This window comes from Oncorhynchus kisutch, linkage group LG13 (genome assembly GCF_002021735.2).
Source record: "Oncorhynchus kisutch isolate 150728-3 linkage group LG13, Okis_V2, whole genome shotgun sequence".
Taxonomy (NCBI): domain Eukaryota; kingdom Metazoa; phylum Chordata; class Actinopteri; order Salmoniformes; family Salmonidae; genus Oncorhynchus; species Oncorhynchus kisutch.
Genome location: NC_034186.2, coordinates 74,716,589 through 74,744,556, shown reverse-complemented (window position 1 = coordinate 74,744,556; position 27,968 = coordinate 74,716,589). Strand labels below are relative to the sequence as shown.

Below are 27,968 nucleotides of genomic sequence, written 5' to 3'. Positions count from 1 at the left end.
TGACTTTCTAAATGTGCTTTATTCTAGCTATCATCAAAAACATTCTTACCGTCACCATCATCATGGTCATCCTCATCATAATCAATAACATCATCATCAATAACATCATCATCAACAACTATCATTTCATTGATTTTGCTCAAAAGCTAAAGCTGTGATCACAAATAAAACATTTGGTCCTTAAATATAATCTAGGCAACATGGTATCAAGGGTTAAAAGAGGAATGCTCTGTTGCTACTCACCGAAAACATCAAACAGCACTGGACATGACACCAGGACAAGATAGGGAAGAAAGGAGGGGGAGGGAGGGATGGATGGAGGGAGGGAATGATAGAGAGAGATACAGCAGAGAGAGGGAAAAGTCAGAGATGGAGAGAGGTAGAGAGCATCTGTGAATGTCCCTGGAACAGTAGTTAACTACAAAAGCTCTGTGAAAGATGAAAGGAGGATCAGACAGACAGAGATGAAAGACAGGATGAAAGCAGACAGGAGCCAGAGGAGGTGAGGAATTGAGGGAAAAGGAGGGAATAGAGAGAGAGGCATGCATTTACAGGAAGCTAGGCGGAACAAATAAACCCACATCCACAGTTTACGGGGGAGCAGTATTAACTGTTGCACCAAAACACACAATTCAGTTACAGAAGTTGTGTGAACAACGAAGCTAAACACCACACAACTTGGACAACAAAACTACAAGTGGATCAATCGCTCCTATAGTTACTGATCAATATGATGACTAACTTTACAGTGATTAGTAATCTCATACTATGATTAATCATATAATGACAAAATATTATACTTTGGTGAAGAGCGAGAGGCAAAAGGGAGGTGAAGCTGGAAATCAGGAAGTGCCTATCTTATTGGTCGCCTTAGAATTGACCAACTAACCCTCCTCCAATCAGCAGCAAGATGCAACGAGCCCCATTGCTATCTTTGTCATCATCGTCCTCGTCTTTTCAGACAGCTGTATCCTACTGTGTGCTGCCATTATCTTCCACTTCATCTCTCTTGCTTGCTCCAACAATCACTTACACAGATATGTTTCTACATGTTTGGACTTCAAATATAAACTGTGATTCTACTCTAGCCTGCCCTAGTCACCAGAGCCATAGATATACAGAGTCTGCCGAACTCGGTTTGAATCTAACATTTTGGCATGCCATGTTGGCAACAACTGTTAAAACCTAGTCGCAAGTCATGGACTGTTTGGAGGATAGTTTGTTGAACTCAAATCTGCAGTACCCTATTCCTTACAGTGTGCTACTTTAATTGGGGCATGGGGTGTTTGGTGACACAACCTACACATTATATCTGTCCTGAAAAGTCCATCCTCCAATCAGATCATTTCCTCCAGGACCATCACATGTTGGCAGGCAGTTTTTCTCTCAGTCCCTATTAGTCTTTCCCTGTCTGAGGCAGCTACGGGTCCTTCTTGCCCCCCTTGGGGGAGGCGGAGGGGGCAGAGGTGGCTGGGTGGAAAGAGGTTTGAGGGAGGGAGGTGGCAGGGCCTGGGACCAACTGAGTGGGTGGGAGGGTGGTAGTGGAGGTTTGGACAGGTGTTACGGCTGTGGTCAGCTTTGGAGCTGGGGTGGGAGTGGAGGCTGGGGTGGGGGTTGCAGTTAGGGTTTGGCTCTGAATGGGAACAGGAGTAGAAATAGGGGTAGAGGGACGATTGGAGGGTTGAGAGAGGGTAGGGTTAGGGGTACGAGTCTGGATAGGGGTAAAGGCTTTAGAGGGGGTAGGGGTGGGCCCAGATAGAGGGTAAGGGGAGGGGGGTGTAGGGGAGGACTTGATTAGGGGGCTCTGAAGAAGAGTGGGAGAGGAAGGTAGGGAAGAGGGGGGAGAGGGGGACGCGAGAGAGGACTTGCGCCCATGGGTTTGTGGAAGTGAGAGAGGGGCACTGACAGAGGAGGGAGAGGGGGAAGAAGAGCACAGGGGAGGTGTAGGGATGGGTTTGGGGCGAGGGGTTGAGGTGAGGGGGAAAGAGGTGGTTACAGAGGAGGGAGGGGGAGTGGAGGAGGGAGAGGGGGAAGAAGAGCGAGGGGGAGGTGTAGGGATGGGTTTGGACAAAGGGGTTGAGGTGAGTGGAGTAGTTCCGGAAGAGGGAGGGATGGAGCAGGGGGGAGGAGAGGAGGAGCGAGATGGGGGTGTAGGGGTGGGTTTGGGGCGAGGGGTTGAGGTGAGTGGAGTAGTTCCGGAAGAGGGAGGGATGGAGCAGGGGGGAGGAGAGGAGGAGCGAGATGGGGGTGTAGGGGTGGGTTTGGGGCGAGGGGTCAGTGGCAGGGCTGGGATGAGGGAGAAAGGAGTGGGAGCAGAGGAGGGGGTGTAGGAGGCCAGGGGAGAAGCTGATGTGGGTGTGGCTGCAGGTACAGCGACAGGATGTGTGTGTGTGGCTGTGTGTGTGTGTGCAGGGCAGTGTGTAGAGACATGATCAGGGATGGGCTGTATAGAGCCCAGGTTATGTGCTTGTATCTGTGCATTGAAGGGGGGCATCTGTAACCGTTGTGCTGAGACTTGTACTGGTAGGGGAGTAGTCAACACTCCCACACTGCCACCCCTGGCTAGCTGCGTCCCAGCCAGGAACGACGCTGGAAGCAGGTTACCTCCAGAGGCCTTCCGCTGGAGAGGGGGGTGAGGCTGCATGCTTGCCCAGGATCGATGAGGCAGGGTGGGCTGCGAGGCGGAGAGGAGCCTGGCCTCCTGGGTGAGCCTCCCAAGTGCAGGCAGGCCCTGGTTGCTGCTGCCTCCGTGACGCAATAGCGCCTCCTTGGCCCCATGCTGGCCAGCCATGGAACTGCAAGTGTCTGACATGACACTGGTGGCTGCAGTTGGATTCACGTGGTAGAACAGATGGGGTGTGGTGGCCCCTCCTACCTTGGGGATTCCTGGGGTTCCACACATCACTGAAGAGTGTTCCGGGTGGAGGCGGAGACTGTAGTGCAGGGTCTTTCCTAATTGGAGCGCCGTGGAAACAGAGGAGGCCGGTGTGGGTGGGGTTTGAGCAACAGGGGGTGATATCACACCTCCCGGGGGGACCATGGGGAAGGGCGAGGGGGAGGGGAAGGCAGGAAACCCTCTAGGGGACAGCCCCCCCATCCCTCCTACTCCCATCATCCCAATGAGGGAACTCACAGAGGGGCGCAGGGGCTGCAGGACAGGGGGCCGCGGGGGGGAGAGGGGGAAGGAGACCGAGGATGATGGAGAGATGGAGGGGAGGAATATAGCGCCTCCTAGCGCATGTTGCTGCTGTAGCTGATGTTGAAGCTGCTGTTGCTGCTGCTGCTGCTGGTGCATGAGGGCGATGGCCACGTTAGTCGTAGCGGCCGCCGTCTGGAGCGGAGCGTGGATCAGTGGAGCCCAGATCAGTGGGTGGGGCCTAGGGGAGACCGTACCACTTCCTCCCGTGGCCCCTCCCCTTCCTGCAGCGGCAGCAGCGATGGCCTCCTGCATGGCTGGCATGCTGTCGTTTTTAACGGTCTGCTGAACCAGCATGCTGTCACAGGAGCCCAGCCCCCCCATGCCTAGCCCCGTCCCCCCTCCTCCTCGACCCCCACGCCCCAAACCGCTGCCCCCCGCCATGGAACCCGCCTGGGACGGCTTCCTCATCAGGATAGAGTTCTTCCTACCTGCAGAGGAGAACAAAGAAGAGAGAAGAGAATAGAATGAAATTATCAAAACAGAAACAAACTGATGGAGGGGATGGATACTGTTCCTGTCTGACACAAATGGAGGAAAACAAGACCAAGAAGAATGTGGTAGAAACTAAAGTGAGGGTCAAACAACACAGTTGTAACGAGGCTGACAGGGCTGAGTGGCTGATTAAAGATCACAAACAGAACCAGGTATCTACTCTAGCTCTCTGTTCTAACAGCTCTCTGTTCTAACAGCTTTCTGTTCTAACAGCTCTCTGTTCTAACAGCTCTCTGTTCTAACAGCTTTCTGTTCTAACAGCTCTCTGTTCTAACAGCTCTCTGTTCTAACAGCTTTCTGTTCTAACAGCTCTCTGTTCTAACAGCTCTCTGTTCTAACAGCTCTCTGTTCTAACAGCTCTCTGTTCTAACAGCTCTCTGTTTTTCTAGCAGTTTCTCAATTCAAAGGGCTTTATTGGCATGGGAAACATATTTGAACAGTAGATAATAAACAAAAGTGAAAAAAACAATACAAATTTACAGTAAACAGTAAATTCACTAAAGTTCCAAAATAATAAAGATGTTTCAAATGTCATATTATGTGCAAATACAAAAGGGAAAATAGTTTCTCTCTTCCTTAACCTGCCTTGAAGGGCTTCTGCAACTGTAAGGTAATTTACAAATAAAATCTGAATTGATTCAAAAAATGCTATTCGCTGGCAAGATCTTTGCACAAAGCACTATAGAAATGAAACTGAATTGAAAACTGAGTCATTGCAAGTAATGGACCGATTGGCAGGTGCTTGAGCCAATCGGGAGAGGCTTAGTACCGATGCGGTCCAACCGGTCGACGGCCACCGTCTCGAAGGCCCGCCTCATCATAGGGTGTTCCTCCAGGACCTCGTTGAAGCTGTCCACACTGAGGGAGTAGAGACGACAGTATGTATCCGCTCTGACGCTCGCCGTCCTCCGGCCCCGAGTCAACAAACAGATCTCTGAGAGAGAGAGAGGGGGGGGGGGGAGAAAGAGGGACAAGGGAAGAGGGGTGAGAGAGTGGAAAAAATAAGATTTTGTTGAAGAAATTGTGAAATTGAAGAACTGATTAATCTAACTCACAGTCACACCTCTCCCCTTCCACTTCCCTTTTTCCTCACACTGTCCTTACCCTCAACCCTCCCTCCCCATTCTCCCTCCTCCCCTCACCCCCAAAGTAGGACCCGTCACTGAGTTTGGTCTCCTTGTTTCCGCGGGTGAGTATGCCGACTCGTCCGTGTTGAATGAAGTACATCTTGCGTCCCACCGTGCCCTCACGGATGATGAAGTCATTGGGCTGGAACACCTCGAAGCGAAGCTTGGTCAGCACTGCCGTCACAAAGTTAGGGTCCGCGTTAGCAAACAGCGGCATGTGAGCCACCAGGCTACGGCAGTTAAAGCTAACTATCGCCTGAGAGGGGGGGAAAGAGAGGGGGAGGGAGGAGTTGGGAAGTCAGTTAGAATGCACAAAAACTGAATTGTATCAGTACGTTTTAATTTTCTTTCATGTCAAATGTTTTTAGGCAGTTTGAATCGACTGGTTTGAGCAGGTGTTTTTTTAGTTACGCTATAGCTAGCTTTCGTAACTTGTAACAGTGTGTGTGCGTGTGTGCCTGCGTGTGTGCCTGTATCCGTGGCTCGTGCGTGTGTGCGTGCCTCGTGCATGTGTGTGTGCGTGCCTCGTGTGTGCGTGTGTTACCTCCTTTAGTGGTTCGCTGAGTTCACCCAGTATGTTCTCCTCGTCAAACATCTTGCCCTGGAAGCGATGCTCGTAGTACTCATGAATCCTCTGACGGACATCTGCAGGGAGCTTATGGAACGACATGTACTGCTCCACCTGCTTATACTGGAACACAACGTCAATACAATGTCAATACAACGGGAATACAACGATACAGCGTTAATACAATATTAATACAACGTCAATATAATATTAATACAACATCAATACAATATTAATACAACGTCAATACAATATTAATACAACATCAATACAATATTAATACAACGTCAATACAATATGAATACAACGTTAATACAATATTAATACCACGTCAATATAATATTAATACAACATCAATACAATATTAATACCATGTCAATATAATATTAATATCACGTCAATACAATATTAATACCACGTCAATATAATATTAACACAATGTCAATATAATCATAATACAACGTCAACACAACGTCAATATAATATTAATACAATATTAATACCACGCCAATACAATATTAATACAACGTCAATATTAATACAATATTAATACAACGTCAACACAACGTCAATATAATATTAATACAATATTAATACCACGTCAATACAATATTAATACAACGTCAATACAATATTAATACCACATCAATACAATATTAATACAACGTCAATATAATATTAATACAACATCAATATAATATTAATACAACGTCAATACAATATTAATGCAACATTAATACAATATTAATACAACGTCAATACAATATTAATACAACGTCAATACAATATTAATACCACGTCAATACAATATTAATACCACGTCAATACAATATTAATACAACGTCAATACAATATTAATACTATGTCAATATAATATTAATACCACGTCAATACAATATTAATACCACGTCAATACAATATTAATACCATGTCAATACAATATTAATACAACGTCAATACAATATTAATACCACGTCAATACAATATTAATACCACGTCAATACAATATTAATACCACGTCAATACAATATTAATACAACGTCAACACAACGTCAATATAATATTAATACAATATTAATACCACGTCAATATAATATTAATACAACATCAATACAATATTAATACCACGTCAATACAATATTAATACCACGTCAATACTACAATATTAATACAACGTCAATACAATATTAATACAACGTCAATATAATATTAATACAATGTTAATACAGCGTTAATAAAAGCACACATACACAAACTATACTGCTTCACTACAGTATAATACATACTATACTGCTTTACTACAGTATAATACACACTATACTGCTTTACTACAGTATAATACACATTATACTGCTTTACTACAGTATAATACACACTATACTGCTTTACTACAGTATAATACACACTATACTGCTTCACTACAGTATAATACACACTATACTGCTTTACTACAGTATAATACACACTATACTGCTTTACTACAGTATAATACACATTATACTGCTTTACTACAGTATAATACACACTATACTGCTTTACTACAGTATAATACACACTATACTGCTTTACTACAGTATAATACACACTATACTGCTTTACTACAGTATAATACACACTATACTGCTTTACTACAGTATAATACACACTATACTGCTTTACTACAGTATAATACACACTATACTGCTTTACTACATTATAATACACACTTGACTGGCTGAGCAGGAAGAGTGTTTATGAGTGGAGTATGGTTCCTTTACCGTCTCCTGCCTTTGAGGAGTCAACAAATTAATTGGATGAATGGTTGGATAGAGAGAATAAGGGACAGAGGAATGGAGAGAGAGTTGGAGGGAGGGATAGAGAGGGTCCTAATCTCTTACTTTCTCCTGGTACTGTCGTCTTGAGGAGTCCAGGGACTGTATGAGAGCGGTGGCATGGCCGATGAACATGGCATAGCAGGTGGCACCAATGATCATACTGAGCATGGTGAGCCACACGTCTGTCATGCCTTCTGGAGCCTGGGCACCGTAGCCAATACACAGCATGTGGCTCATCGCCTTGAAAAGGGCATAGGAGTACTGGATCCCCCACGTATCATTCTGGACGGAGAGAGAGATGGAGAGAGAGGTGGAGAGAGAGTTAAACAGGCCCTTCTACAGAGGGAGAGGTGGAAGGAGAGGTTGAGAGAGAGTTAATGTTACTGTAATTTAATTATTCCAATATGTTTTCATTGATTGAATTCCCTTAATCTATTTTATGAGAATTTGTAAGATTTTTGTTTGCATAAAATAGACAGAGACCAGTCTTATCAATAATAGGTAACAGAATTTATTCTCGGAGCGCCCTGCCACATTACCACGAGCAACAGTTTATATACAATAAAATGAAGTAATTTCATTGCTTCTAGAATGAATCCCCTCCTCCCGACTTAGAATTAAGTGAGTTTAAAAGTTCATTCCAACTCACTAACACACTCACAGGTCACACAACATAACTGAATTAACTTTTGACCCCTCACCATTATCGACCACCACTTAGCTGACAGTTCGAAATAACAGAAAACCTAGGAATGCACTCACTGCCTTATCTAAAACACCCCAGAGCTCAGTTTCGTTGGTTCAACCATAGGTTAACTACCTAATCTGCTTACTTAATCCACAACCCATTAGTTTCTGCCTAGTTGGAATGGTGTTCATTAACTTTAATTACTCCTTGTCTGTGTCACACAATCCCTTCTTATGAACTCATATTGTTAATCAGATATAATAAAACAGAGTATAAGTTTACTTAGTTACAGTTCCATTTAAAATGAGAATATTGTTCAGTCATTTATTCATAATATTCCTAAAAGTTAAACAGGCCTGAGGGAGTCCGAGAGGAAGAGAGAGAGGTGGAGAGAGAGGTGCAGAGAGAGATGGAGAGAGGTGGAGAGAGAGTTAAACAGGCCCTTCTACAGAGGGAGACCGAGATGAAGAGAGAGAGGTCAAGAGAGAGATGGAGAGAGGTGGAGAGAGATGTGGAGAGAGAGATGGAGAGGTGGAGAGAGCGTTAAACAGGCCCTTCTACAGAGGAAGAGGGAGAGGTGGAGAGAGAGATGGAGAGGTGGAGAGAGAGTTAAACAGGCCCTTCTACAGAGGAAGAGGGAGAGGTGGAGAGAGAGTTAAACAGGCCCTTCTACAGAGGGAGTCCGAGAGGAAGAGAGAGAGGTGGAGAGAGAGGTGCAGAGAGAGATGGAGAGAGGTGGAGAGAGAGATGGAGAGAGAGATGGAGAGAGAGGTGGAGAGAGAGGTGGAGAGAGAGGTGGAGAGGTAGAGACAGAGTTAAACAGGCCCTTCTACAGAGGGAGTCCGAGAGGAAGAGAGAGAGATGGAGAGAGAGGTGGAGAGAGAGGTGGAGAGAGGTGGAGAGAGAGATGGAGAGAGAGGTGGAGAGAGAGTTAAACAGGCCCTTCTACAGAGGAAGAGAGAGAGATGGAGAGAGAGGTGGAGAGAGGTGGAGACAGAGGTGGAGAGAGAGATGGAGAGAGAGGTGGAGAGAGAGTTAAACAGGCCCTCCTACAGAGGAAGAGAGAGAGATGGATAGAGAGATGGAGAGAGAGTTAAACAGGCCCTTCTACATAGGGAGTCTGAGAGGAAGAGGGAGATGGAGAAGAAGGTGGAAGGGAGGGAGGGATGAGTGGTACACCAAAAAGCTAGAGGAAAATAATAATAGAATAGCTCTAAAATATCTTATCAAGCCAGTGTGTTAGCCAATCATGCAATGAAGCATATTTAATCTCAGGCTGAGTGTGTGTGTGACTGTGTTTGTGATTGCTTGTGTGTGTGTGTGTGAGGCCAATTATATCCTGTTCTGTTAAATGGTCCGGCGGGTGGCACATGGCTTTCTCTGGGGGAAAACACTCAGCCTCAGCTGGCCTAGCAACAGTCACCACGGCAACCACTGAGGAAACACTGCCGAGACGGGAGTAAGCGAAACACACAGCCGTGTGTGTATGTGTGCGTGTGTGTGTTCATATCTCAATCTACTCCATCAGTAGGATGTTTAAGTTGGGAGATGTTTTATTGTGTTGATAGTCCCTTTTATTCCAACCAGACACGCTGCTACATGAACCAATAAACTAACACAGAGAGCAAACAACGTCCGACACGAGGATACACACACACTCTGTCTCTGTCTACACACACTCTCTCTCTCTGTCTATACTCTCTCTCTGTCTACACTCTCTCTCTGTCTACACTCTGTCTACACTCTGTCTCTGTCTACACTCTACACACACACACTCTCTCTCTGTCTACACTCTACACACACACACTCTCTCTCTCTGTCTACACTCTGTCTCTGTCTACACACACTCTCTCTCTCTCTGTCTACACTCTGTCTACACTCTACACACACACACTCTCTCTCTCTGTCTACACTCTACACACACACACTCTCTCTCTCTGTCTACACTCTGTCTCTGTCTACACTCTACACACACACACTCTCTCTCTGTCTACACTCTACACACACACACACTCTCTCTCTGTCTACACTCTACACACACACACACTCTCTCTCTGTCTACACTCTACACACACTCTCTCTCTGTCTACACTCTACACACACACACTCTCTCTCTGTCTACACTCTGTCTCTGTCTACACACACACACTCTCTCTCTGTCTACACTCTACACACACACACTCTCTCTCTCTGTCTACACTCTACACACACACACACTCTCTCTGTCTACACTCTACACACACACACACTCTCTCTCTGTCTACACTCTACACACACTCTCTCTCTGTCTACACTCTACACACACACACTCTCTCTCTGTCTACACTCTGTCTCTGTCTACACACACACACTCTCTCTCTGTCTACACTCTACACACACACACTCTCTCTCTCTGTCTACACTCTACACACACACACACTCTCTCTGTCTACACTCTACACACACACACACTCTCTCTCTGTCTACACTCTATCTCTGTCTACACACACACACTCTCTCTCTCTGTCTACACTCTACACACACTCTCTCTCTGTCTACACTCTACACACACACACTCTCTCTCTCTACACACACACACTCTCTCTCTCTGTCTACACTCTGTCTCTGTCTACACACACACACTCTCTCTCTGTCTACACTCTGTCTCTGTCTACACTCTACACACACACACACTCTCTCTCTGTCTACACTCTACACACACACACACACTCTCTCTCTGTCTACACTCTACACACACACACACTCTCTCTCTGTCTACACTCTACACACACTCTCTCTCTGTCTACACTCTACACACACACACTCTCTCTCTCTGTCTACACTCTGTCTCTGTCTACACACACACACTCTCTCTCTCTGTCTACACTCTACACACACTCTCTCTCTGTCTACACTCTACACACACTCTCTCTCTCTCTCTCTGTCTACACTCTACACACACACACACTCTCTCTCTGTCTACACTCTATCTCTGTCTACACACACACACTCTCTCTCTCTGTCTACACTCTACACACACACACTCTCTCTCTGTCTACACTCTACACACACACACACTCTCTCTCTGTCTACACTCTGTCTCTGTCTACACACACACACTCTCTCTCTCTGTCTACACTCTACACACACTCTCTCTCTCTCTCTGTCTACACTCTACACACACACACTCTCTCTCTGTCTACACTCTACACACACACATACACACACACACTCTCTCTCTGTCTACACTCTACACACACACACACTCTCTCTCTGTCTACACTCTGTCTCTGTCTACACACACACACACTCTCTCTCTGTCTACACTCTGTCTCTGTCTACACACACACACACACTCTCTCTCTGTCTACACTCTGTCTCTGTCTACACTCTACACACACACACACTCTCTCTCTGTCTACACTCTACACACACACACTCTCTCTCTCTGTCTACACTCTACACACACACACACACACACTCTCTCTCTGTCTACACTCTACACACACACACACACACTCTCCCTCTGTCTACACACTCTCTCTCTCTGTCTACACACACACACACTCTCTGTGTCTACACACACACTCTGTCTCTGTCTACACACACACTCTCTCTGTCTACACACACACTCTCTCTCTCTCTCTGTGTCTACACACACTCTCTCTCTCTGTGTCTACACACACTCTCTCTCTCTACACACACACTCTCTCCCTCTGTCTACACACACTCTCTCTCTCTGTCTACACACTCTCTCTCTGTCTACACACACACACACTCTCTCTCTGTCTACACACTCTCTCTCTCTGTCTACACACACACACTCTCTCTCTCTGTGTCTACACACACACTCTCTCTCTCTCTGTGTCTACACACACACTCTCTCTCTGTCTACACACTCTCTCTCTCTCTGTCTACACACACACTCTCTCTCTGTCTACACTCTACACACACACACTCTCCCTCTGTCTACACACTCTCTCTCTCTGTCTACACACACACACTCTGTGTCTACACACACACTCTGTCTCTGTCTACACACACACTCTCTCTGTCTACACACACACTCTCTCTCTCTCTGTGTCTACACACACTCTCTCTCTCTGTGTCTACACACACTCTCTCTCTCTACACACACTCTCTCCCTCTGTCTACACACACTCTCTCTCTCTGTCTACACACTCTCTCTCTGTCTACACACACACACACTCTCTCTCTGTCTACACACTCTCTCTCTCTGTCTACACACACACTCTCTCTATCTGTGTCTACACACACTCTCTCTCTCTGTGTCTACACATACTCTCTCTCTCTACACACACTCTCTCCCTCTGTCTACACACACTCTCTCTCTCTGTCTACACTCTGTCTCTGTCTACACACACACACACTCTCTCTCTGTCTACACACTCTCTCTCTCTCTGTCTACACACACACTCTCTCTCTGTCTACACTCTACACACACACACTCTCCCTCTGTCTACACACTCTCTCTCTCTGTCTACACACACACACACACACTCTGTGTCTACACACACTCTCTCTCTGTCTACACACACTCTCTCTGTGTCTACACACACTCTCTCTCTCTGTGTCTACACACACACTCTCTCTCTCTGTGTCTACACACACTCTCTCTCTCTGTCTACACTGTCTCTGTCTACACACTCTCTCTCTCTGTCTACACTCTGTCTCTGTCTACACACTCTCTCTCTCTGTCTACACTCTGTCTCTGTCTACACACACTCTCTCTCTGTCTACACACACACTCTGTCTCTGTCTACACACACACTCTCTCTGTCTACACACACACTCTCTCTCTCTGTGTCTACACACACTCTCTCTCTCTGTGTCTACACACACTCTCTCTCTCTGTGTCTACACACACTCTCTCTCTCTGTGTCTACACACACTCTCTCTCTCTACACACACTCTCTCTCTCTGTCTACACTCTGTCTCTGTCTACACACTCTCTCTCTCACTGTCTACACACACTCTCTCTCTACACACTCTCTCTCCCTCTGTCAGTCCATCAGTCCACTACCCTGTAATCAGTGCACACACAAACACAATATCAATAATGTCACACACTGTGCACACAAGCCCTCCATTTGTGAGCGGGTCAACAACCCCCCACACATGTCTCAGTACCCATGTAACAAACTCACCACCTTGTTGTTCTTGGAGACCCAGCAGTCAGACAGAGAGACAGACAGATAGACAGACACACCGTTTTATTCATTTTATTTTACCTTTATTTAACTAGGCAAGTCAGTTAAGAACAAATTCTTATTTTGTTCAGGGACAGAACGACAGATTTGTATCTTGTCAGCTCGGGGGTTTGAACTTGCAACCTTCCGGTTACTAGTCCAACGCTCTAACCACTAGGCTACCTGCCACCCCAGTGTAACTCACCACCATGTTATTCTTGGAGACCCAGCAGTCCAGGGGGAAGTCCTGCAGCATGGGAACCAGGAACTGTAGACATCCATCCCAGTGGCACAGCAGCAGCATCATGCCTATCAGGTTGACTATCCTCACCATGGCACTGGCCAGGTCATAGGTCATATGGAAGATCTGGAGGGGGAGAGTTTGACATCACTTTAGTTTATTGACGTCTTGCGAGGGCACCTTTTATGATAGCTGCCTCTTCCCCAATGAAGAGGTAGATCAGCTGCCCCCGTAGCGGTCTCTCTTTCCCCTATACTACGCTGACCTCTCCTTTCCCCCTCTCAGCCTCTGCCTCTCTCCTCTCACCTCCCTCTCTCCCTCCCCTCTGGCATGTTCCACTGACTGCCCTCTACCTTCTCTCTGGAGGATGTAACCAGTGAGTTGTGACAGTGGACGTAAGTCTCTCTTTCCCTCCCCCCCTCTTTCTCTACCTCCTCTCCCTGTGTTCCCGGCCTCTCACCTCCTCCCACTGGTGGATGTAGCGTATGAGTCGTGACAGGCGCAGCAGGCGTAGCAGGCTGAGGATCTTGGTGAAGCGTACGATGCGGAGGGCCCTGGCCGTCCTGTAAACCTCTGAGTCCAGCCGGGCCTCCAAGTCCACCATCAGGAAGATGTAGTCCACAGGGATGGACGACACAAAGTCCACCGCAAACCAGCTCTTTAGGTAGCGCTGACGGATAGCCCTGTGGTAGCATAGCATAATATAAAAGTCATTTCTATGGTCTCACAGTTAGCTTAGCACTGCATAGAACAACAGTTTATATTTCTATGGTCTCACAGTTAGCTTAGCACTGCATAGAACAACAGTTTATATTGATATGGTCTCACAGTTAGCTTAGCACTGCATAGAACAACAGTTTATATTGATATGGTCTCACAGTTAGCTTAGCACTGCATAGAACAACAGTTTATATTTATATGGTCTCACAGTTAGCTTAGCACTGCATAGAACAACAGTTTATATTTATATGGTCTCACAGTTAGCTTAGCACTGCATAGAACAACAGTTTATATTTATATGGTCTCACAGTTAGCTTAGCACTGCATAGAACAACAGTTTATATTTATATGGTCTCACAGTTAGCTTAGCACTGAATAGAACAACAGTTTATATTGATATGGTCTCACAGTTAGCTTAGCATAGCGTAGACCAACATTGATTCCTATGGCCCCAGTAGTTCTTTAGAAGAAATAACAAACAACTCCATGCATTCACATCCTGGAAGAACACCACACAGGGAAGCATTGCCTCCAGCTCTGTGTCACACACACACACACACACACACACACACACACACACACACACACACACACACACACACACACACACACTGACTTGGGGTCTAGCAGTATCTCAGTGCTGTCCTCCTTGACGATACCGGTCCTGAAGTTGAGGACCAGGTCAACCAGGAATAGAGTATCAGAGACCACGTTGAAGATGATCCAGGGAGGAGTGTTCTCATCCTTAAAGAAGGTGATTCCTACTGGCAGGATGATCAGGTTCCCCATCATCAAACACAACATGATCAGATCCCAGTAGAACCTGGGAGAGGAGAGGAGGGGAGGGGAGAGAGAAGGGTTCCTTATCACCAATACCAATGACATATCCCAATTGAACTCATTCCCTGTACTATATTTTTCACCAAATATCACACTCCTCTCTTTCTCTTTCTCTTTTCTGTGGGACTCCAATTCTGGGATCATTAATGGAATGATCCAGATGAACTACGACAACACTCACACACCCCGTCTCTCAGACAGTCTAGTTCCAGAGCCAGCGGTGGGTTTATAACCGTGATATTGAATAAAAGGATTACTAGAGAAACACTCTGGACAACTGCTGTGGGCGATAATGACGTCATCCTGACTTTAGAATATAGAGGTATGAGTTAGAAGAGAACAAATGAATAACATCACTTCCATATCACACTGTGGCAAACACACACACTAGAGGACAACACTATCTAACCCCCTACACACTGCTCCTCTAGTCTGGCAGAAGACACCACTATCTAACCCCCTACACACTGCTCCACTAGTCTGGCAGAAGACACCACTATCTAACCTTCCTACACACTGCTCCTCTAGTCTGGCAGAAGACACCACTATCTAACCCCCTCCACACTGCTCCGCTAGTCTGGCAGAAGACACCACTATCTAACCCCCTACACACTGCTCCGCTAGTCTGGCAGAAGACACCACTACCTAACCCCCTACACACTGCTCCTCTAGTCTGGCAGAAGACACCACTATCTAACCCCCTACACACTACTCCACTAGTCTGGCAGAAGCCACCACTATCTATCCCCCTACACACTGCTCCTCTAGTCTGGCAGAAGACACCACTATCTAACCCCCTACACACTGCTCCTCTAGTCTGGCAGAAGACACCACTATCTAACCCCCTACACACTACTCCACTAGTCTGGCAGAAGACACCACTATCTATCCCCCTACACACTACTCCTCTAGTCTGGCAGAAGACACCACTATCTAACCCCCTACACACTGCTCCTCTAGTCTGGCAGAAGACACCACTATCTAACCCCCTACACACTACTCCTCTAGTTTGGCAGAAGACACCACTATCTAACCCCCTACACACTGCTCCTCTAGTATGGCAGAATACACCACTACCTAACCCCCTCCACACTGCTCCTGCTAGTCTGGCAGAAGACACCACTATCTAACCCCCTACACACTGCTCCACTAGTCTGGCAGAAGACACCACTATCTAACCCCCTACACACTGCTCCCACTAGTCTGGCAGAAGACACCACTATCTTACTCCCTACACACTGCTCCTCTAGTCTGGCAGAAGACACCACTACCTAACCCCCTACACACTGCTCCTCTAGTCTGGCAGAAGACACCACTATCTAACCCCCTACACACTGCTCCTCTAGTCTGGCAGAAGACACCACTATCTAACCCCCTCCACACTGCTCCTGCTAGTCTGGCAGAAGACACCACTATCTAACCCCCTACACACTGCTCCACTAGTCTGGCAGAAGACACCACTATCTAACCCCCTACACACTGCTCCTCTAGTCTGGCAGAAGACACCACTATCTAACCCCCTACACACTGCTCCTCTAGTCTGGCAGAAGACACCACTATCTAACCCCCTACACACTGCTCCTCTAGTCTGGCAGAAGACACAACTATCCAAACCCCTACACACTGCTCCTCTAGTCTGGCAGAAGACACCACTATCTAACCCCCTACACACTGCTCCTGCTAGTCTGGCAGAAGACACCACTATCTCACCCCCTACACACTGCTCCGCTAGTCTGGCAGAAGACACCACTATCTCACCCCCTACACACTGCTCCGCTAGTCTGGCAGAAGACACCACTATCTAACCCCCTACACACTGCTCCTCTAGTCTGGCAGAAGACACAACTATCTAACCCCCTACACACTGCTCCACTAGTCTGGCAGAAGACACCACTATCTAACCCCCTACACACTGCTCCACTAGTCTGGCAGAAGAAACCACTATCTAACCCCCTACACACTGCTCCTGCTAGTCTGGCAGAAAGACACCACTATCTAACCCCCTACACACTGCTCCTCTAGTCTGGCAGAAGACACCACTATCTAACCCCCTACACACTGCTCCGCTAGTCTGGCAGAAGACACCACTATCTAACCCCCTACACACTGCTCCTCTAGTCTGGCAGAAGACACCACTATCTAACCCCCTACACACTGCTCCTCTAGTCTGGCAGAAGACACCACTATCTAACCCCCTACACACTGCTCCGCTAGTCTGGCAGAAGACACCACTATCTAACCCCCTACACACTGCTCCTCTAGTCTGGCAGAAGACACCACTATCTAACCCCCTACACACTGCTCCTCTAGTCTGGCAGAAGACACCACTATCTAACCCCCTACACACTGCTCCTGCTAGTCTGGCAGAAGACACCACTATCTAACCCCCTACACACTGCTCCCACTAGTCTGGCAGAAGACACCACTATCTAACCCCCTACACACTGCTCCTGCTAGTCTGGCAGAAAGACACCACTATCTAACCCCCTACACACTGCTCCTCTAGTCTGGCAGAAGACACCACTATCTAACCCCCTACACACTGCTCCGCTAGTCTGGCAGAAGACACCACTATCTAACCCCCTACACACTGCTCCTCTAGTCTGGCAGAAGACACCACTATCTAACCCCCTACACACTGCTCCTCTAGTCTGGCAGAAGACACCACTATCTAACCCCCTACACACTGCTCCGCTAGTCTGGCAGAAGACACCACTATCCAACCCCCTACACACTGCTCCTCTAGTCTGGCAGAAGACACCACTATCTAACCCCCTCCACACTGCTCCTGCTAGTCTGGCAGAAGACACCACTATCTAACCCTCCTACACACTGCTCCTCTAGTCTGGCAGAAGTCTTTAACAGAAATAAATGAAGGTGTTGCTTAACCTCAGTAGATTCAAGTAGCACAGATAATAACATATTATCTGTCTCTGTGAGGCTCTGAGATTATGTACAAAGCAGACAGCCAGACAGACCGAAGGAGAGAGAGACACATGGACGGTATGTGCCTGCAAGGTTTCTGTGTTTTCTGCTTGCCAGAACCATGGACAGCTAAGTGAAGTTTTCCTCAGAGGCAGGCGCATGGACATCTCAGGGGAAACTTCTAGACTGTAGCAGAACAGCCACACCTGTCTCCAGTTGTAATTAGAGCCAAACTGCGGACAGCTGAAACCAATCAGGGTCTCTACTTACCTGTGCCCTGGTTGTCTTTCTTGGTTCTTTCCTTTGACCCCGGCAGGTGAAGGAGTAAGAGGTTAGTGGAGCGGCAGAGTGTACGGTGGAGGAGGTTTTCCAGAAAAAAGGAACTGATGATTTCAACAAGGTTGGAACCCCCAAAGACCAAATTTGGAGGATCTTCCACTGGTGACGAAGTATTTACTCTGTTTGTTTTGAGTTGTGTATATGAGGAACGTGGCCTAAACCTGATAATAAAGTGGTTTAACCCTTCCCTTGGACTGGTGGTGTGTGTTTTGTATGTGTAAACGCTGCCTTACAAAGGTCTTGGCGCTGAAACCGCCACTGTATATATATATATATAAACTCAGCAAAAAAAGAAACGTCCCTTTTTCAGGACCCTGTCTTTCAAAGATAATTTGTAAAAATCCAAATAACTTCACATCTTCATTGTAAAGGATTTAAACATTGTTTCCCATGCTTGTTCAATTAACCATAAACGATTCATGAACATGCACCTGTGGAATGGTCGTTAATTGCCTACCGTCTGTAAGCTGTTAGTATCTTAAGTTCACAGTTATGAAAACTTAGGACACTAAAGAGGCCTTTCTAGTGACTCTGAAAAACACCAAAAGAAAGCTGCCCAGGGTCTCTGCCCAGCTGCATGACCGTTCCTTAGGCATGCTGCAAGGAGGTATGAGGACTGCAGATATGGCCAGGGCAATAAATTGCAATGTCCATACTGTGAGATGCCTAAGACAGCGCTATAAGGAGACAGGACGGACAGCTGATCGTCCTCGCAGTGGCAGACCACGTGTAACAACACCTGCACAGGATCGGTACATCCGAACATCACATCTGCGGGACAGGTACAGGATGGCAACACAACTGCCCGAGTTGCACCAGGAACACGCAATCCCTCCATCAGTGCTCAGACTGTCCTCAATAGGCTGAGAGAGGCTGGACTGAGGGCTTGTAGGCCTGTTGTAAGGCAGGTCCTCACCAGACATCACCGGCAACAACGTCGCCTATGGGCACAAATCCTCCATCACTGGACCAGACAGGACTGGCAGAAAGTGCTCTTCACTGATGAGTCGCGGTTTTATCTCATCAGAGGTGGAGATGGGATTCGCGTTTATCGCCGATGGAATGAGCATTACAGCGAGACCTGTATTCTGGAGCGGGATCGATTTGGAGGTGGAGGGTCCGTCATGGTCTGGGGCAATGTGTCACAGCATCACTGGACTGAGCTTGATTGCATGCAATCTCAACGCTGTGCGTTACAGGGAAGACATCCTCCTCCCTCATGTGGTACCCTTCCTGCAGGCTCATCCTGACATGACCCTCCAGCATGACAATGCCACCAGCCATATGTCAGTGTTCTGCCGTGGCCAGCGAAGAGCCCGGATATCAATTCCATTGAACCCGTCTGGGACCTGTTTGATCGGAGGGTGAGGGCTAGGGCCATTCCCCCCAGAAATGTCCGGAAACTTGCAGGTGCCTTGGTGGAAGACTGGGGTAACATCTCACAGCAAGAACTGGCAAATCTGCTGGTGCAGTCCATGAGGAGGCGATGCACTGCAGTACTTAATGCAGCTGGTGGCCACACCAGATACTGACTGTTACTTTTGATTTTGACCCCCCCTTTGTTAAGGGACGCATTATTCCATTTCTGTTAGTCACATGTCTGTGGAACTTGTTCAGTTTATGTCTCAGTTGTTGAATCTTGTTATGTTCATACAAATATTTACAAGTGTTAAGTTTGCTGAAAATAAACGCAGTTGACAGTGAGAGGACGTTTCTTTTTTTGCTGAGTTTATGCGTGAAGACACTAAAGAACAGACACCTTCCAGAGAACATCACATCACCAAACCTCATTAAGTCTCTACACATTAGGTTCCTTTGTCCAAGCTGGGTTGTGACAGCTGATACCAGCACATTTTTGTGCCCACAAACAAATGACAACAAATGACAACAAGTCTGGAGAAGGGAAGAATGGGAGGGATTTTTCTCAGGGGAAAGATTAAAATGCTTGATGCTCAGAAATGGGTGTCTGAATTGTTGCTGTGTGGTACAATACGTGTTGGGTACTTGCAGACCAGGCAGTCTGGCTGTTCTACACTAGAAAAAAAGTTACCAAAAGGTTAAATCAGCTGTCCTCGTAGGAGAACCCTTTTTGTTTCCAGGTAGAACTCGTTTGAGATCCATGTAGAACCACAGAGGGTTCTACATGGACCCCTAATGGGTTCTTCAAAGGGTTTGCCAATGGGAACAGCCGAAGAACCCTTTTAGGTTCTAGATAGCACCTTGTTTCCTAAGTGCATTTGCCCTATGGCTGGGTGTGGTTGGCTAAAAGAGAAGCAGATGCATAGTGAGATAAATTAATTACATCTGTATTCATCCTGTTACACCCACATAAACCAATCTGTATTCATCCTGTTACACCCACATAAACCAATCTGTATTCATCCTGTTACACCCACATAAACCAATCTGTATTCATCCTGTTACACCCACATAAACCAATCTGTATTCATCCTGTTACACCCACATAAACCAATCTGTATTCATCCTGTTACACCCACATAAACCAATCTGTATTCATCCTGTTACACCCACATAAACCAATCTGTATTCATCCTGTTACACCCACATAAACCAATCTGTATTCATCCTGTTAGACCCACATAAACCAATCTGTATTCATCCTGTTAGACCCACATAAACCAATCTGTATTCATCCTGTTACACCCACATAAACCAATCTGTATTCATCCTGTTACACCCACATAAACCAATCTGTATTCATCCTGTTACACCCACATAAACCAATCTGTATTCATCCTGTTACACCCACATAAACCAATCTGTATTCATCCTGTTACACCCACATAAACCAATCTGTATTCATCCTGTTACACCCACATAAACCAATCTGTATTCATCCTGTTAGACCCACATAAACCAATCTGTATTCATCCTGTTAGACCCACATAAACCAATCTGTATTCATCCTGTTAGACCCACATAAACCAATCTGTATTCATCCTGTTACACCCACATAAACCAATCTGTATTCATCCTGTTACACCCACATAAACCAATCTGTATTCATCCTGTTACACCCACATAAACCAATCTGTATTCATCCTGTTACACCCACATAAACCAATCTGTATTCATCCTGTTACACCCACATAAACCAATCTGTATTCATCCTGTTACACCTACATAAACCAATCTGTATTCATCATGTTACACCCACATAAACCAATCTGTATTCATCCTGTTACACCCACATAAACCAATCTGTATTCATCCTGTTACACCCACATAAACCAATCTGTATTCATCATGTTACACCCACATAAACCAATCTGTATTCATCCTGTTACACCCACATAAGCCAATCTGTATTCATCCTGTTACACCCACATAAACCAATCTGGATGAATACGTTCCCAGATCTGTTTTTGCTGAACAGAGTTCCAGTCAATTTATTTCAGGAGATGAATGTCATTGAAATTCCAATTCTGAATTGTGAGATTCTCATTGACATCCTCACCAGTGTTCTATTCATGAGCAGACTGGAGTTGGAATGGAATTTCTGCTCTACTGGACTCCAACCAAAGAAGTCATCTCTCTTAATACAAGTCACTTCCTTCCTGTGTCTCAGTTCATTGTTTTCCTGTTAGAACTTGACAAAATGTAAATTACAACTAAGGTTCCGGTGTATGGGTAGACACACATGCAGAGACATGCTCAGCCACACCTTGAAGTATCTGCAGGTTTTTAAAGAAATAGCAGAACATTTCTGACATGCAAATTAGTCTTATCTCATCTTCCTAATCTTAGCTGATGCAGTACATACCAACTTCTCTCTCTTAAACAAAACTAAAGCATCTGGGACATATCTACTTTTCCCTCTCTCTCTTTCCCTCTTTCCCTCTTTCTCCTTCCACCCTCTCGCTTTCATCTCTTTCTCCTTCCCCCTCTCTCTCTTTCCAATTTTCTACTTCCCCCTCTCTCTTGTTACCCTCTTTCCCCTTCCTCCCTCTCTTTCCCCACTTTCTCTCTCCCCCCTGCCTCCCTGTATTCTCACAACTATTATTTTAGCTTTATTGGCCTGAAATATATGCATATCTAATATATGTTCTCTCCCTCTAACGTCTCTCTTAATACGTTTTTCTCCAAACTCTCTCCCCCTCTCTTTCTGTTCCTCATTATGTCTTGGCTACTCGTATTTTCTTAATGAGGTGAAGGGTGTGAGAGCTTATCACCAGACTCAACAAGATAGACTTTATGCCTGAATTATGCATAATGAATACACTACATGCACAATTTAGAATATTATGCATAATTTATGCATATTCAATTGTGATAACATAATGAATAATGCAGTCATTTACATATTGTGATGGAATGTGTGAATAGTAATAAAAGAGGAAATCCAATTCTCTAACCTCTCCTCTGTACCTCCCTCATCCCTCCCTCATCCCTCCATCTCCCTCCATCACCTGACTAGAATCAGAAGAGGGATAGCTGATCTCTATTGAGTTGTAGAGTGTGAGAAAGGAAAAAAAGATGTGTGTGTGTGTGTTCGAATGTGTGTGTGTGTGTGTTCGTATGTGTGTGTGCTTGTGTGTGTGTGTGTTCGTATGTGTGTGTGTGCTTGTGTGTGTGTGTTCGATTGAGGCTGGTAGAACCAAAGTGGGCCAGGAGACTGGGGGATCAAATAATCCATTGTTTCTGAGGCCTGTCTGGAGATTACTACTCTGTCTCTCTCGCCACACAGAAACCACTCGACAGGTGGTTGATTATCCATCAGTCAACAAAGTTTAAAAAAAGTTTCAAACACACCCAAGGCTAGTGTAACAGTATGATTTTAGTCTGTCCCCTCGCCCCTACCCGGGCTCGAATCAGGGACCCTCTGCACACATAGACAACTGACACCCACGAAGCATCGTTACCCATCGCTCCACAAAAGCCGCGGCCCTTGCAGTGCAAGGGGAACCAATACTTCAAGGTCTCAAAGCGAGTGACGTCACCAATTGAAACGCTATTAGCACGCACCACCGTTAACTAGGTAGCCATTTCACATTGGTTACACTAGCAACCAGCAGAAAATGTCTCATCTAATTCCCTGAAGTGATTTTATTAATTTTTTATTTTATTTAACCTTTATTTAATTAGGCAAGTCAGTTAAGAACAAATTCTTATTTACAATGACGGCCTACCCCGGCTAAACCCTAACCTGGACAACGCTGGGCCAATTGTGCACGGCCCTATGGGACTCCCAATCACGGCTGGTTGTGATACAGCCTGGAATCGAACCAGGGTCTGTGGTGACGCCGCTAGCACTGAGATGCAGTGCCTTAGACTGCTGCACCACTCTGAGTTTTCAAAATGTTTCCCCATCTAATTCCCTGAAGTGATTTCAACATGATGAAATGTTCACAGACATCCAACGCCTGAAGTTAAAGACATTTTATTTTAAAGGATCACCTCACCTCATTCTAAGGACTGTCAATGTGACGGTTTTCTCAAAAAAGATTTGTGATTCTAAAACACTGTCAGTAAGTAGCCAGCAGGGGGTGTTGTGGTGGGTTCACTCACAAGACCACACCAGCAAGCCCCCATGTAAAACCCTGTCTATATCAAATCAAATCAAATTGTATTTGTCACATGCGAGTTAAAATGTATTCCATTTTGTGTTCGCATCCCAATATTACACTTTATATACATCACAGAAGACTGAAATATAACAAAACTGTTTGACATAGGAACATCAGATTTTCAGCGGCTTTTTTGAAATTATGTTTATTACTTATAAAAGTCTGAAAAATATGAATAACATTTCACCCGTGAAGCCACTAGGTCATTTGACTGCAGGAAAGGGCTACAAAACTACAGCAAAAAGAAACTAGACAGGATACAGCACATTCTAAGAAAGTATCTTACTCACTCTCTCCCCCCTCCTTCTCTCCCCTCTCCCCTCCCACTCTCTCCCCCTCCTTCTCTCCCCTCTCTCTCTCCCTTCCTCTCCCCTCCCACTCTCTCCCCCCTCCTTCTCTCCCCTCTCTCTCTCCCTTCCTCTCCCCTCCCACTCTCTCCTCCTTACGCTCCCCTCCCACTCTCTCCCCCTTACGCTCCCCTCCCACTCTCTCCCCCTTACGCTCCCCTCCCACTCTCTCCCCCTTACGCTCCCCTCCCACTCTCTCCCTCTTACGCTCCCCTCCCTCTCTCTCCCCCCTCCTTCTCTCCCTTCCTCTCCCCTCCCCCTTACGCTCCCCTCCCACTCTCTCCCCCTTACGCTCCCCTCCCACTCTCTCCCCCTTACGCTCCCCTCCCTTTCTCTCCCCCCTCCTTCTCTCCCTTCCTCTCCACTCCCACTCTCTCCCCCTTACGCTCCCCTCCCTCTCTCTCCCCCTCCTTCTCTCCCCTCTCTCTCTCCCCTCCCACTCTCTCCCCCTTACGCTCCCCTCCCTCTCTCTCCCCCTCCTTCTCTCCCCTCTCTCTCTCCCTTCCTCTCCCCTCCCACTCTCTCCCCCTTACGCTCCCCTCCCTCTCTCTCCCCCCTCCTTCTCTCCCCTCTCTCTTTCCCCCTCCCTCTCTCCTCCTTCTCTCCCCTCTCTGTCTTTCCCCCACCCTCTCTCCTCCTTCTCTCCCCTCTGTCTTTTCCCCTCTCTCTCTCTCTCCTCCTTCTCTCCCCTCTCTGTCTTTCCCCTCCCTCTCTCCTCCTTCTCTCCCCTCTCTGTCTTTCCCCCTCCCTCTCTCCCCTTCTCTCCCCTCTCTCTTTCCCCTCCCTCTCTCCCCCTTCTCTCCCCTCTCTGTCTTTCCCCCTCCCTCTCTCTCCCTTCTCTCCCCTCTCTCTTTCCCCCTCCCTCTCTCCCCCTTCTCTCCCCTCTCTGTCTTTCCCCCTCCCTCTCTCCCCCTTCTCTCCCCTCTCTGTCTTTCCCCCTCCCTCTCTCCTCCTTCTTTCCCCTCTCTGTCTTGGTGCGTACCTGAAGTCGCTGTAGGGGTGTATGGTGCGTACCTGAAGTCGCTGTAAGGGTGTATGGTGCGTACCTGAAGTCGCTGTAAGGGTGTATGGTGCGTACCTGAAGTCGCTGTAGGGGTGTATGGTGCGTACCTGAAGTCGCTGTAGGGGTGTATGGTGCGTACCTGAAGTCGCTGTAGGGGTGTATGGTGCGTACCTGAAGTCGCTGTAGGGTGTATGGTGCGTACCTGAAGTCGCTGTAGGGGTGTATGGTGCGTACCTGAAGTCGCTGTAGGGGTGTATGGTGCGTACCTGAAGTCGCTGTAGGGGTGTATGGTGCGTACCTCAAGTCGCTGTAGGGGTGTATGGTGCGTACCTGAAGTCGCTGTAGGGGGGTATGGTGCGTACCTGAAGTCGCTGTAGGGGTGTATGGTGCGTACCTGATGTCGCTGTAGGGGTGTATGGTGCGTACCTGAAGTCGCTGTAGGGGTGTATGGTGCGTACCTGAAGTCGCTGTAGGGGTGTATGGTGCGTACCTGAAGTCACTGTAGGGGTGTATGGTGCGTACCTGAAGTCGCTGTAGGGGTGTATTGTGCGTACCTGAAGTCGCTGTAGGGGTGTATGATCCACTCCCCTGCTGATTTGAGTCTCTCCTGCTCCATGGCCACGGCCTTGTGGGACCCAAACATGCGCAGGCTGAACTTGTTGACCCCCGGCTGCAGCATGGCTCCAAACTGTCTCTGGATGAAGGTGGACTGGTTGGAGTAGCTGTAGTCCTCCCCGTCTAGACCCATCCCAAACCCCCCCATGCCCCCCGTCCCAGACAGACTCCCCATCTCCGGCGTGCCCGCCACGGTGTTACAAGTCGTGTTTGTCGTGGTTTCCGGGCCCAACGCTACAACGACCACTCCGGTGCCGGTGGAGGAGGAAGTGGAGGCAAGGGCGGCGCGTGACGAGGAAAAGCCAACAGAACGCTGCTGGGTGGAGGAGAAGGGGGCTGGAGGAGGGGGCAGGGGGACTGGGGTGGTCGGGGTGCCAGCTGAACGGAAGGGGAGGCCGTCTCTGGTGGCACTCAAGATGGAGAGGCGCCGTCGCCCCCCTCCAGGACCGGACCCCTCGACCCCTGACCTGTCACCCTCCAGCGATGCCTGGGAGAGGCGGTACCCTGGGGAGGGCAGGCTGCCCTTACTGCGCCTCTTAGAGTCTCCTCCACCACGACCCGGCCGTCCCTCACCCCCGCCAGGAGGCCCAACACCTCCAGCCACCCCATCCATCCCCTAACCAGGGAGAAGGGGGGCAAAGGGAGATCAATATAACCTGTCACTCTCAGATTCACTCTCTGTCACCCCCAGACCTGTCACTCTCAGATTGTCAAAACGGTCCTGTCAATGTTCAACTAGGAGCCTAATAACAGGCTACTAGCTAAGACTGTCTGGGGAAAGAGAAAGGTGGTGATTAAATAGTTGACCTCAAGTTTTTATAATCTCCAATGGCTTGTAGTGATCTGTCTCCTCTCCACTGATCTGTGCATCCTAACCCCACCTCTGGGTGTTTGCCACGTAAAAACGAATAGATTTGTCACTCCAAAAATATGATGGCAGTGCTTTCTCTTATCTCCTCCTTTCCCCAGCTCGCTTTTCTTCATCGAGATCTCTCCATCCTCCCTTGTTCTCCTGGCCCGAGGCCCACCTTCTCCTTTCTACTGCCACCCTCAGCGTTTCCACAACAGGCATATTGGCACCTAATTCCTGGTCTCTCTCTCAGGGATAATGACGCAGGTCGCTCTTTGACCCTCCCTCTCTGGTTGTCAAGGATATGTCTCCCTCTTGCTCTCATCGACACATGGTAGTATTCTGTAAGAGTTCATCTTGACAGTGGATGAGAGGTGGTAGTTTTGGGTGGTTGGCTACCTATGAATGACAAGTACACGTGAGACTCATCAGCACGGATCGGTTTGTTTTAACGGACACAAATGGGCACGAGACACACACAGACAGACACTTGCACACAGTCTGACTCACCCACGCACCGATTTATACTGAAACACGCTTTCAAACATAGACAGAGATACACACACAGACACGAACATAAGCAAGAGTACACATGCAAGTGGTCGTACCCCCAATTTAGTCCACATTCGCCTAATATTCCCTTTGTCCGGGCACGTAAAACAAGACAAGCTGTTAGCGTCAGCATTAGGGTTATTTTCGGAATTCAGTTCGGAAACACACAAACAGAACAGACAACCTGGGCAAGTATAGAATATGTGACGTCTCCAAACCCGCCAGGATAAATGTTCTGCTATTTCAGACGCGTTTCCCCTCCTCTTCCACTTCTCCAGTCAGTCCCAATGACATCCTTGGACCGTTACAGCGACATCGTTGGAGCCCATCCTATTCGTTTACGATTAACAAAACCTATGTTTCATTTACATGTTTTTGACGAATCTTGATGAATAAAACCATGCAAGGAAATTAAGTGCACTTGAATGAATTATATCCATGAAGTCCTGTTCCAACCGGAATAACTTGTTGAGCTTGAGAAGGCCAAGTATTTAAATAGGCAATTCTATGGCCAATCATAACTCAAAAGGAACGCGACACCAGTCTTAATATTCTGATTCCGATTGCAGACTGACTTCCAAAACGCTCGTCACCTCTCAGGCATGCACGCACGCACGCAACTGAAATATTAAATAAATAAATACACACAAAGGTCTGGATCTAATCGGCTTGTTACCATGGCAGCCGCATCCCCATCACCCTTCCTTCCCCAGGCTGCACGCCCAGCCGGCGCAAAAAGCACACAGCACAGGTATGGGTGCCGCGTCATCCACCCCAATACAACCGGGGAATTGCGCGAGGGAGGGAAATAAAGAGAAAGAGAGAGAGAGAGGTGCGTTGAAGGACAAATCCAACCCAATATATATATATA

The 27,968-nt window shown here is 47.3% G+C and overlaps 1 protein-coding gene across 1 annotated transcript; it reads right to left on the bottom strand.

The window, feature by feature from the left end:
* On the bottom strand, positions 1–27,799 carry LOC116353143 (potassium/sodium hyperpolarization-activated cyclic nucleotide-gated channel 1). Its single transcript, XM_031787349.1, has 10 exons — positions 27,154–27,799; positions 25,635–26,944; positions 14,655–14,861; positions 13,779–14,001; positions 13,283–13,444; positions 7,264–7,482; positions 5,363–5,509; positions 4,834–5,074; positions 4,461–4,625; positions 1–3,627 (listed from the first exon to the last, which is right to left on the bottom strand). Exons 2-10 carry the CDS (start codon positions 26,306–26,308, stop codon positions 1,421–1,423), a joined length of 4,245 nt encoding a protein of 1,414 aa, XP_031643209.1. The 5' UTR covers positions 26,309–26,944; positions 27,154–27,799; the 3' UTR covers positions 1–1,420.
* Positions 27,800–27,968: the final 169 nt, after the last annotated feature.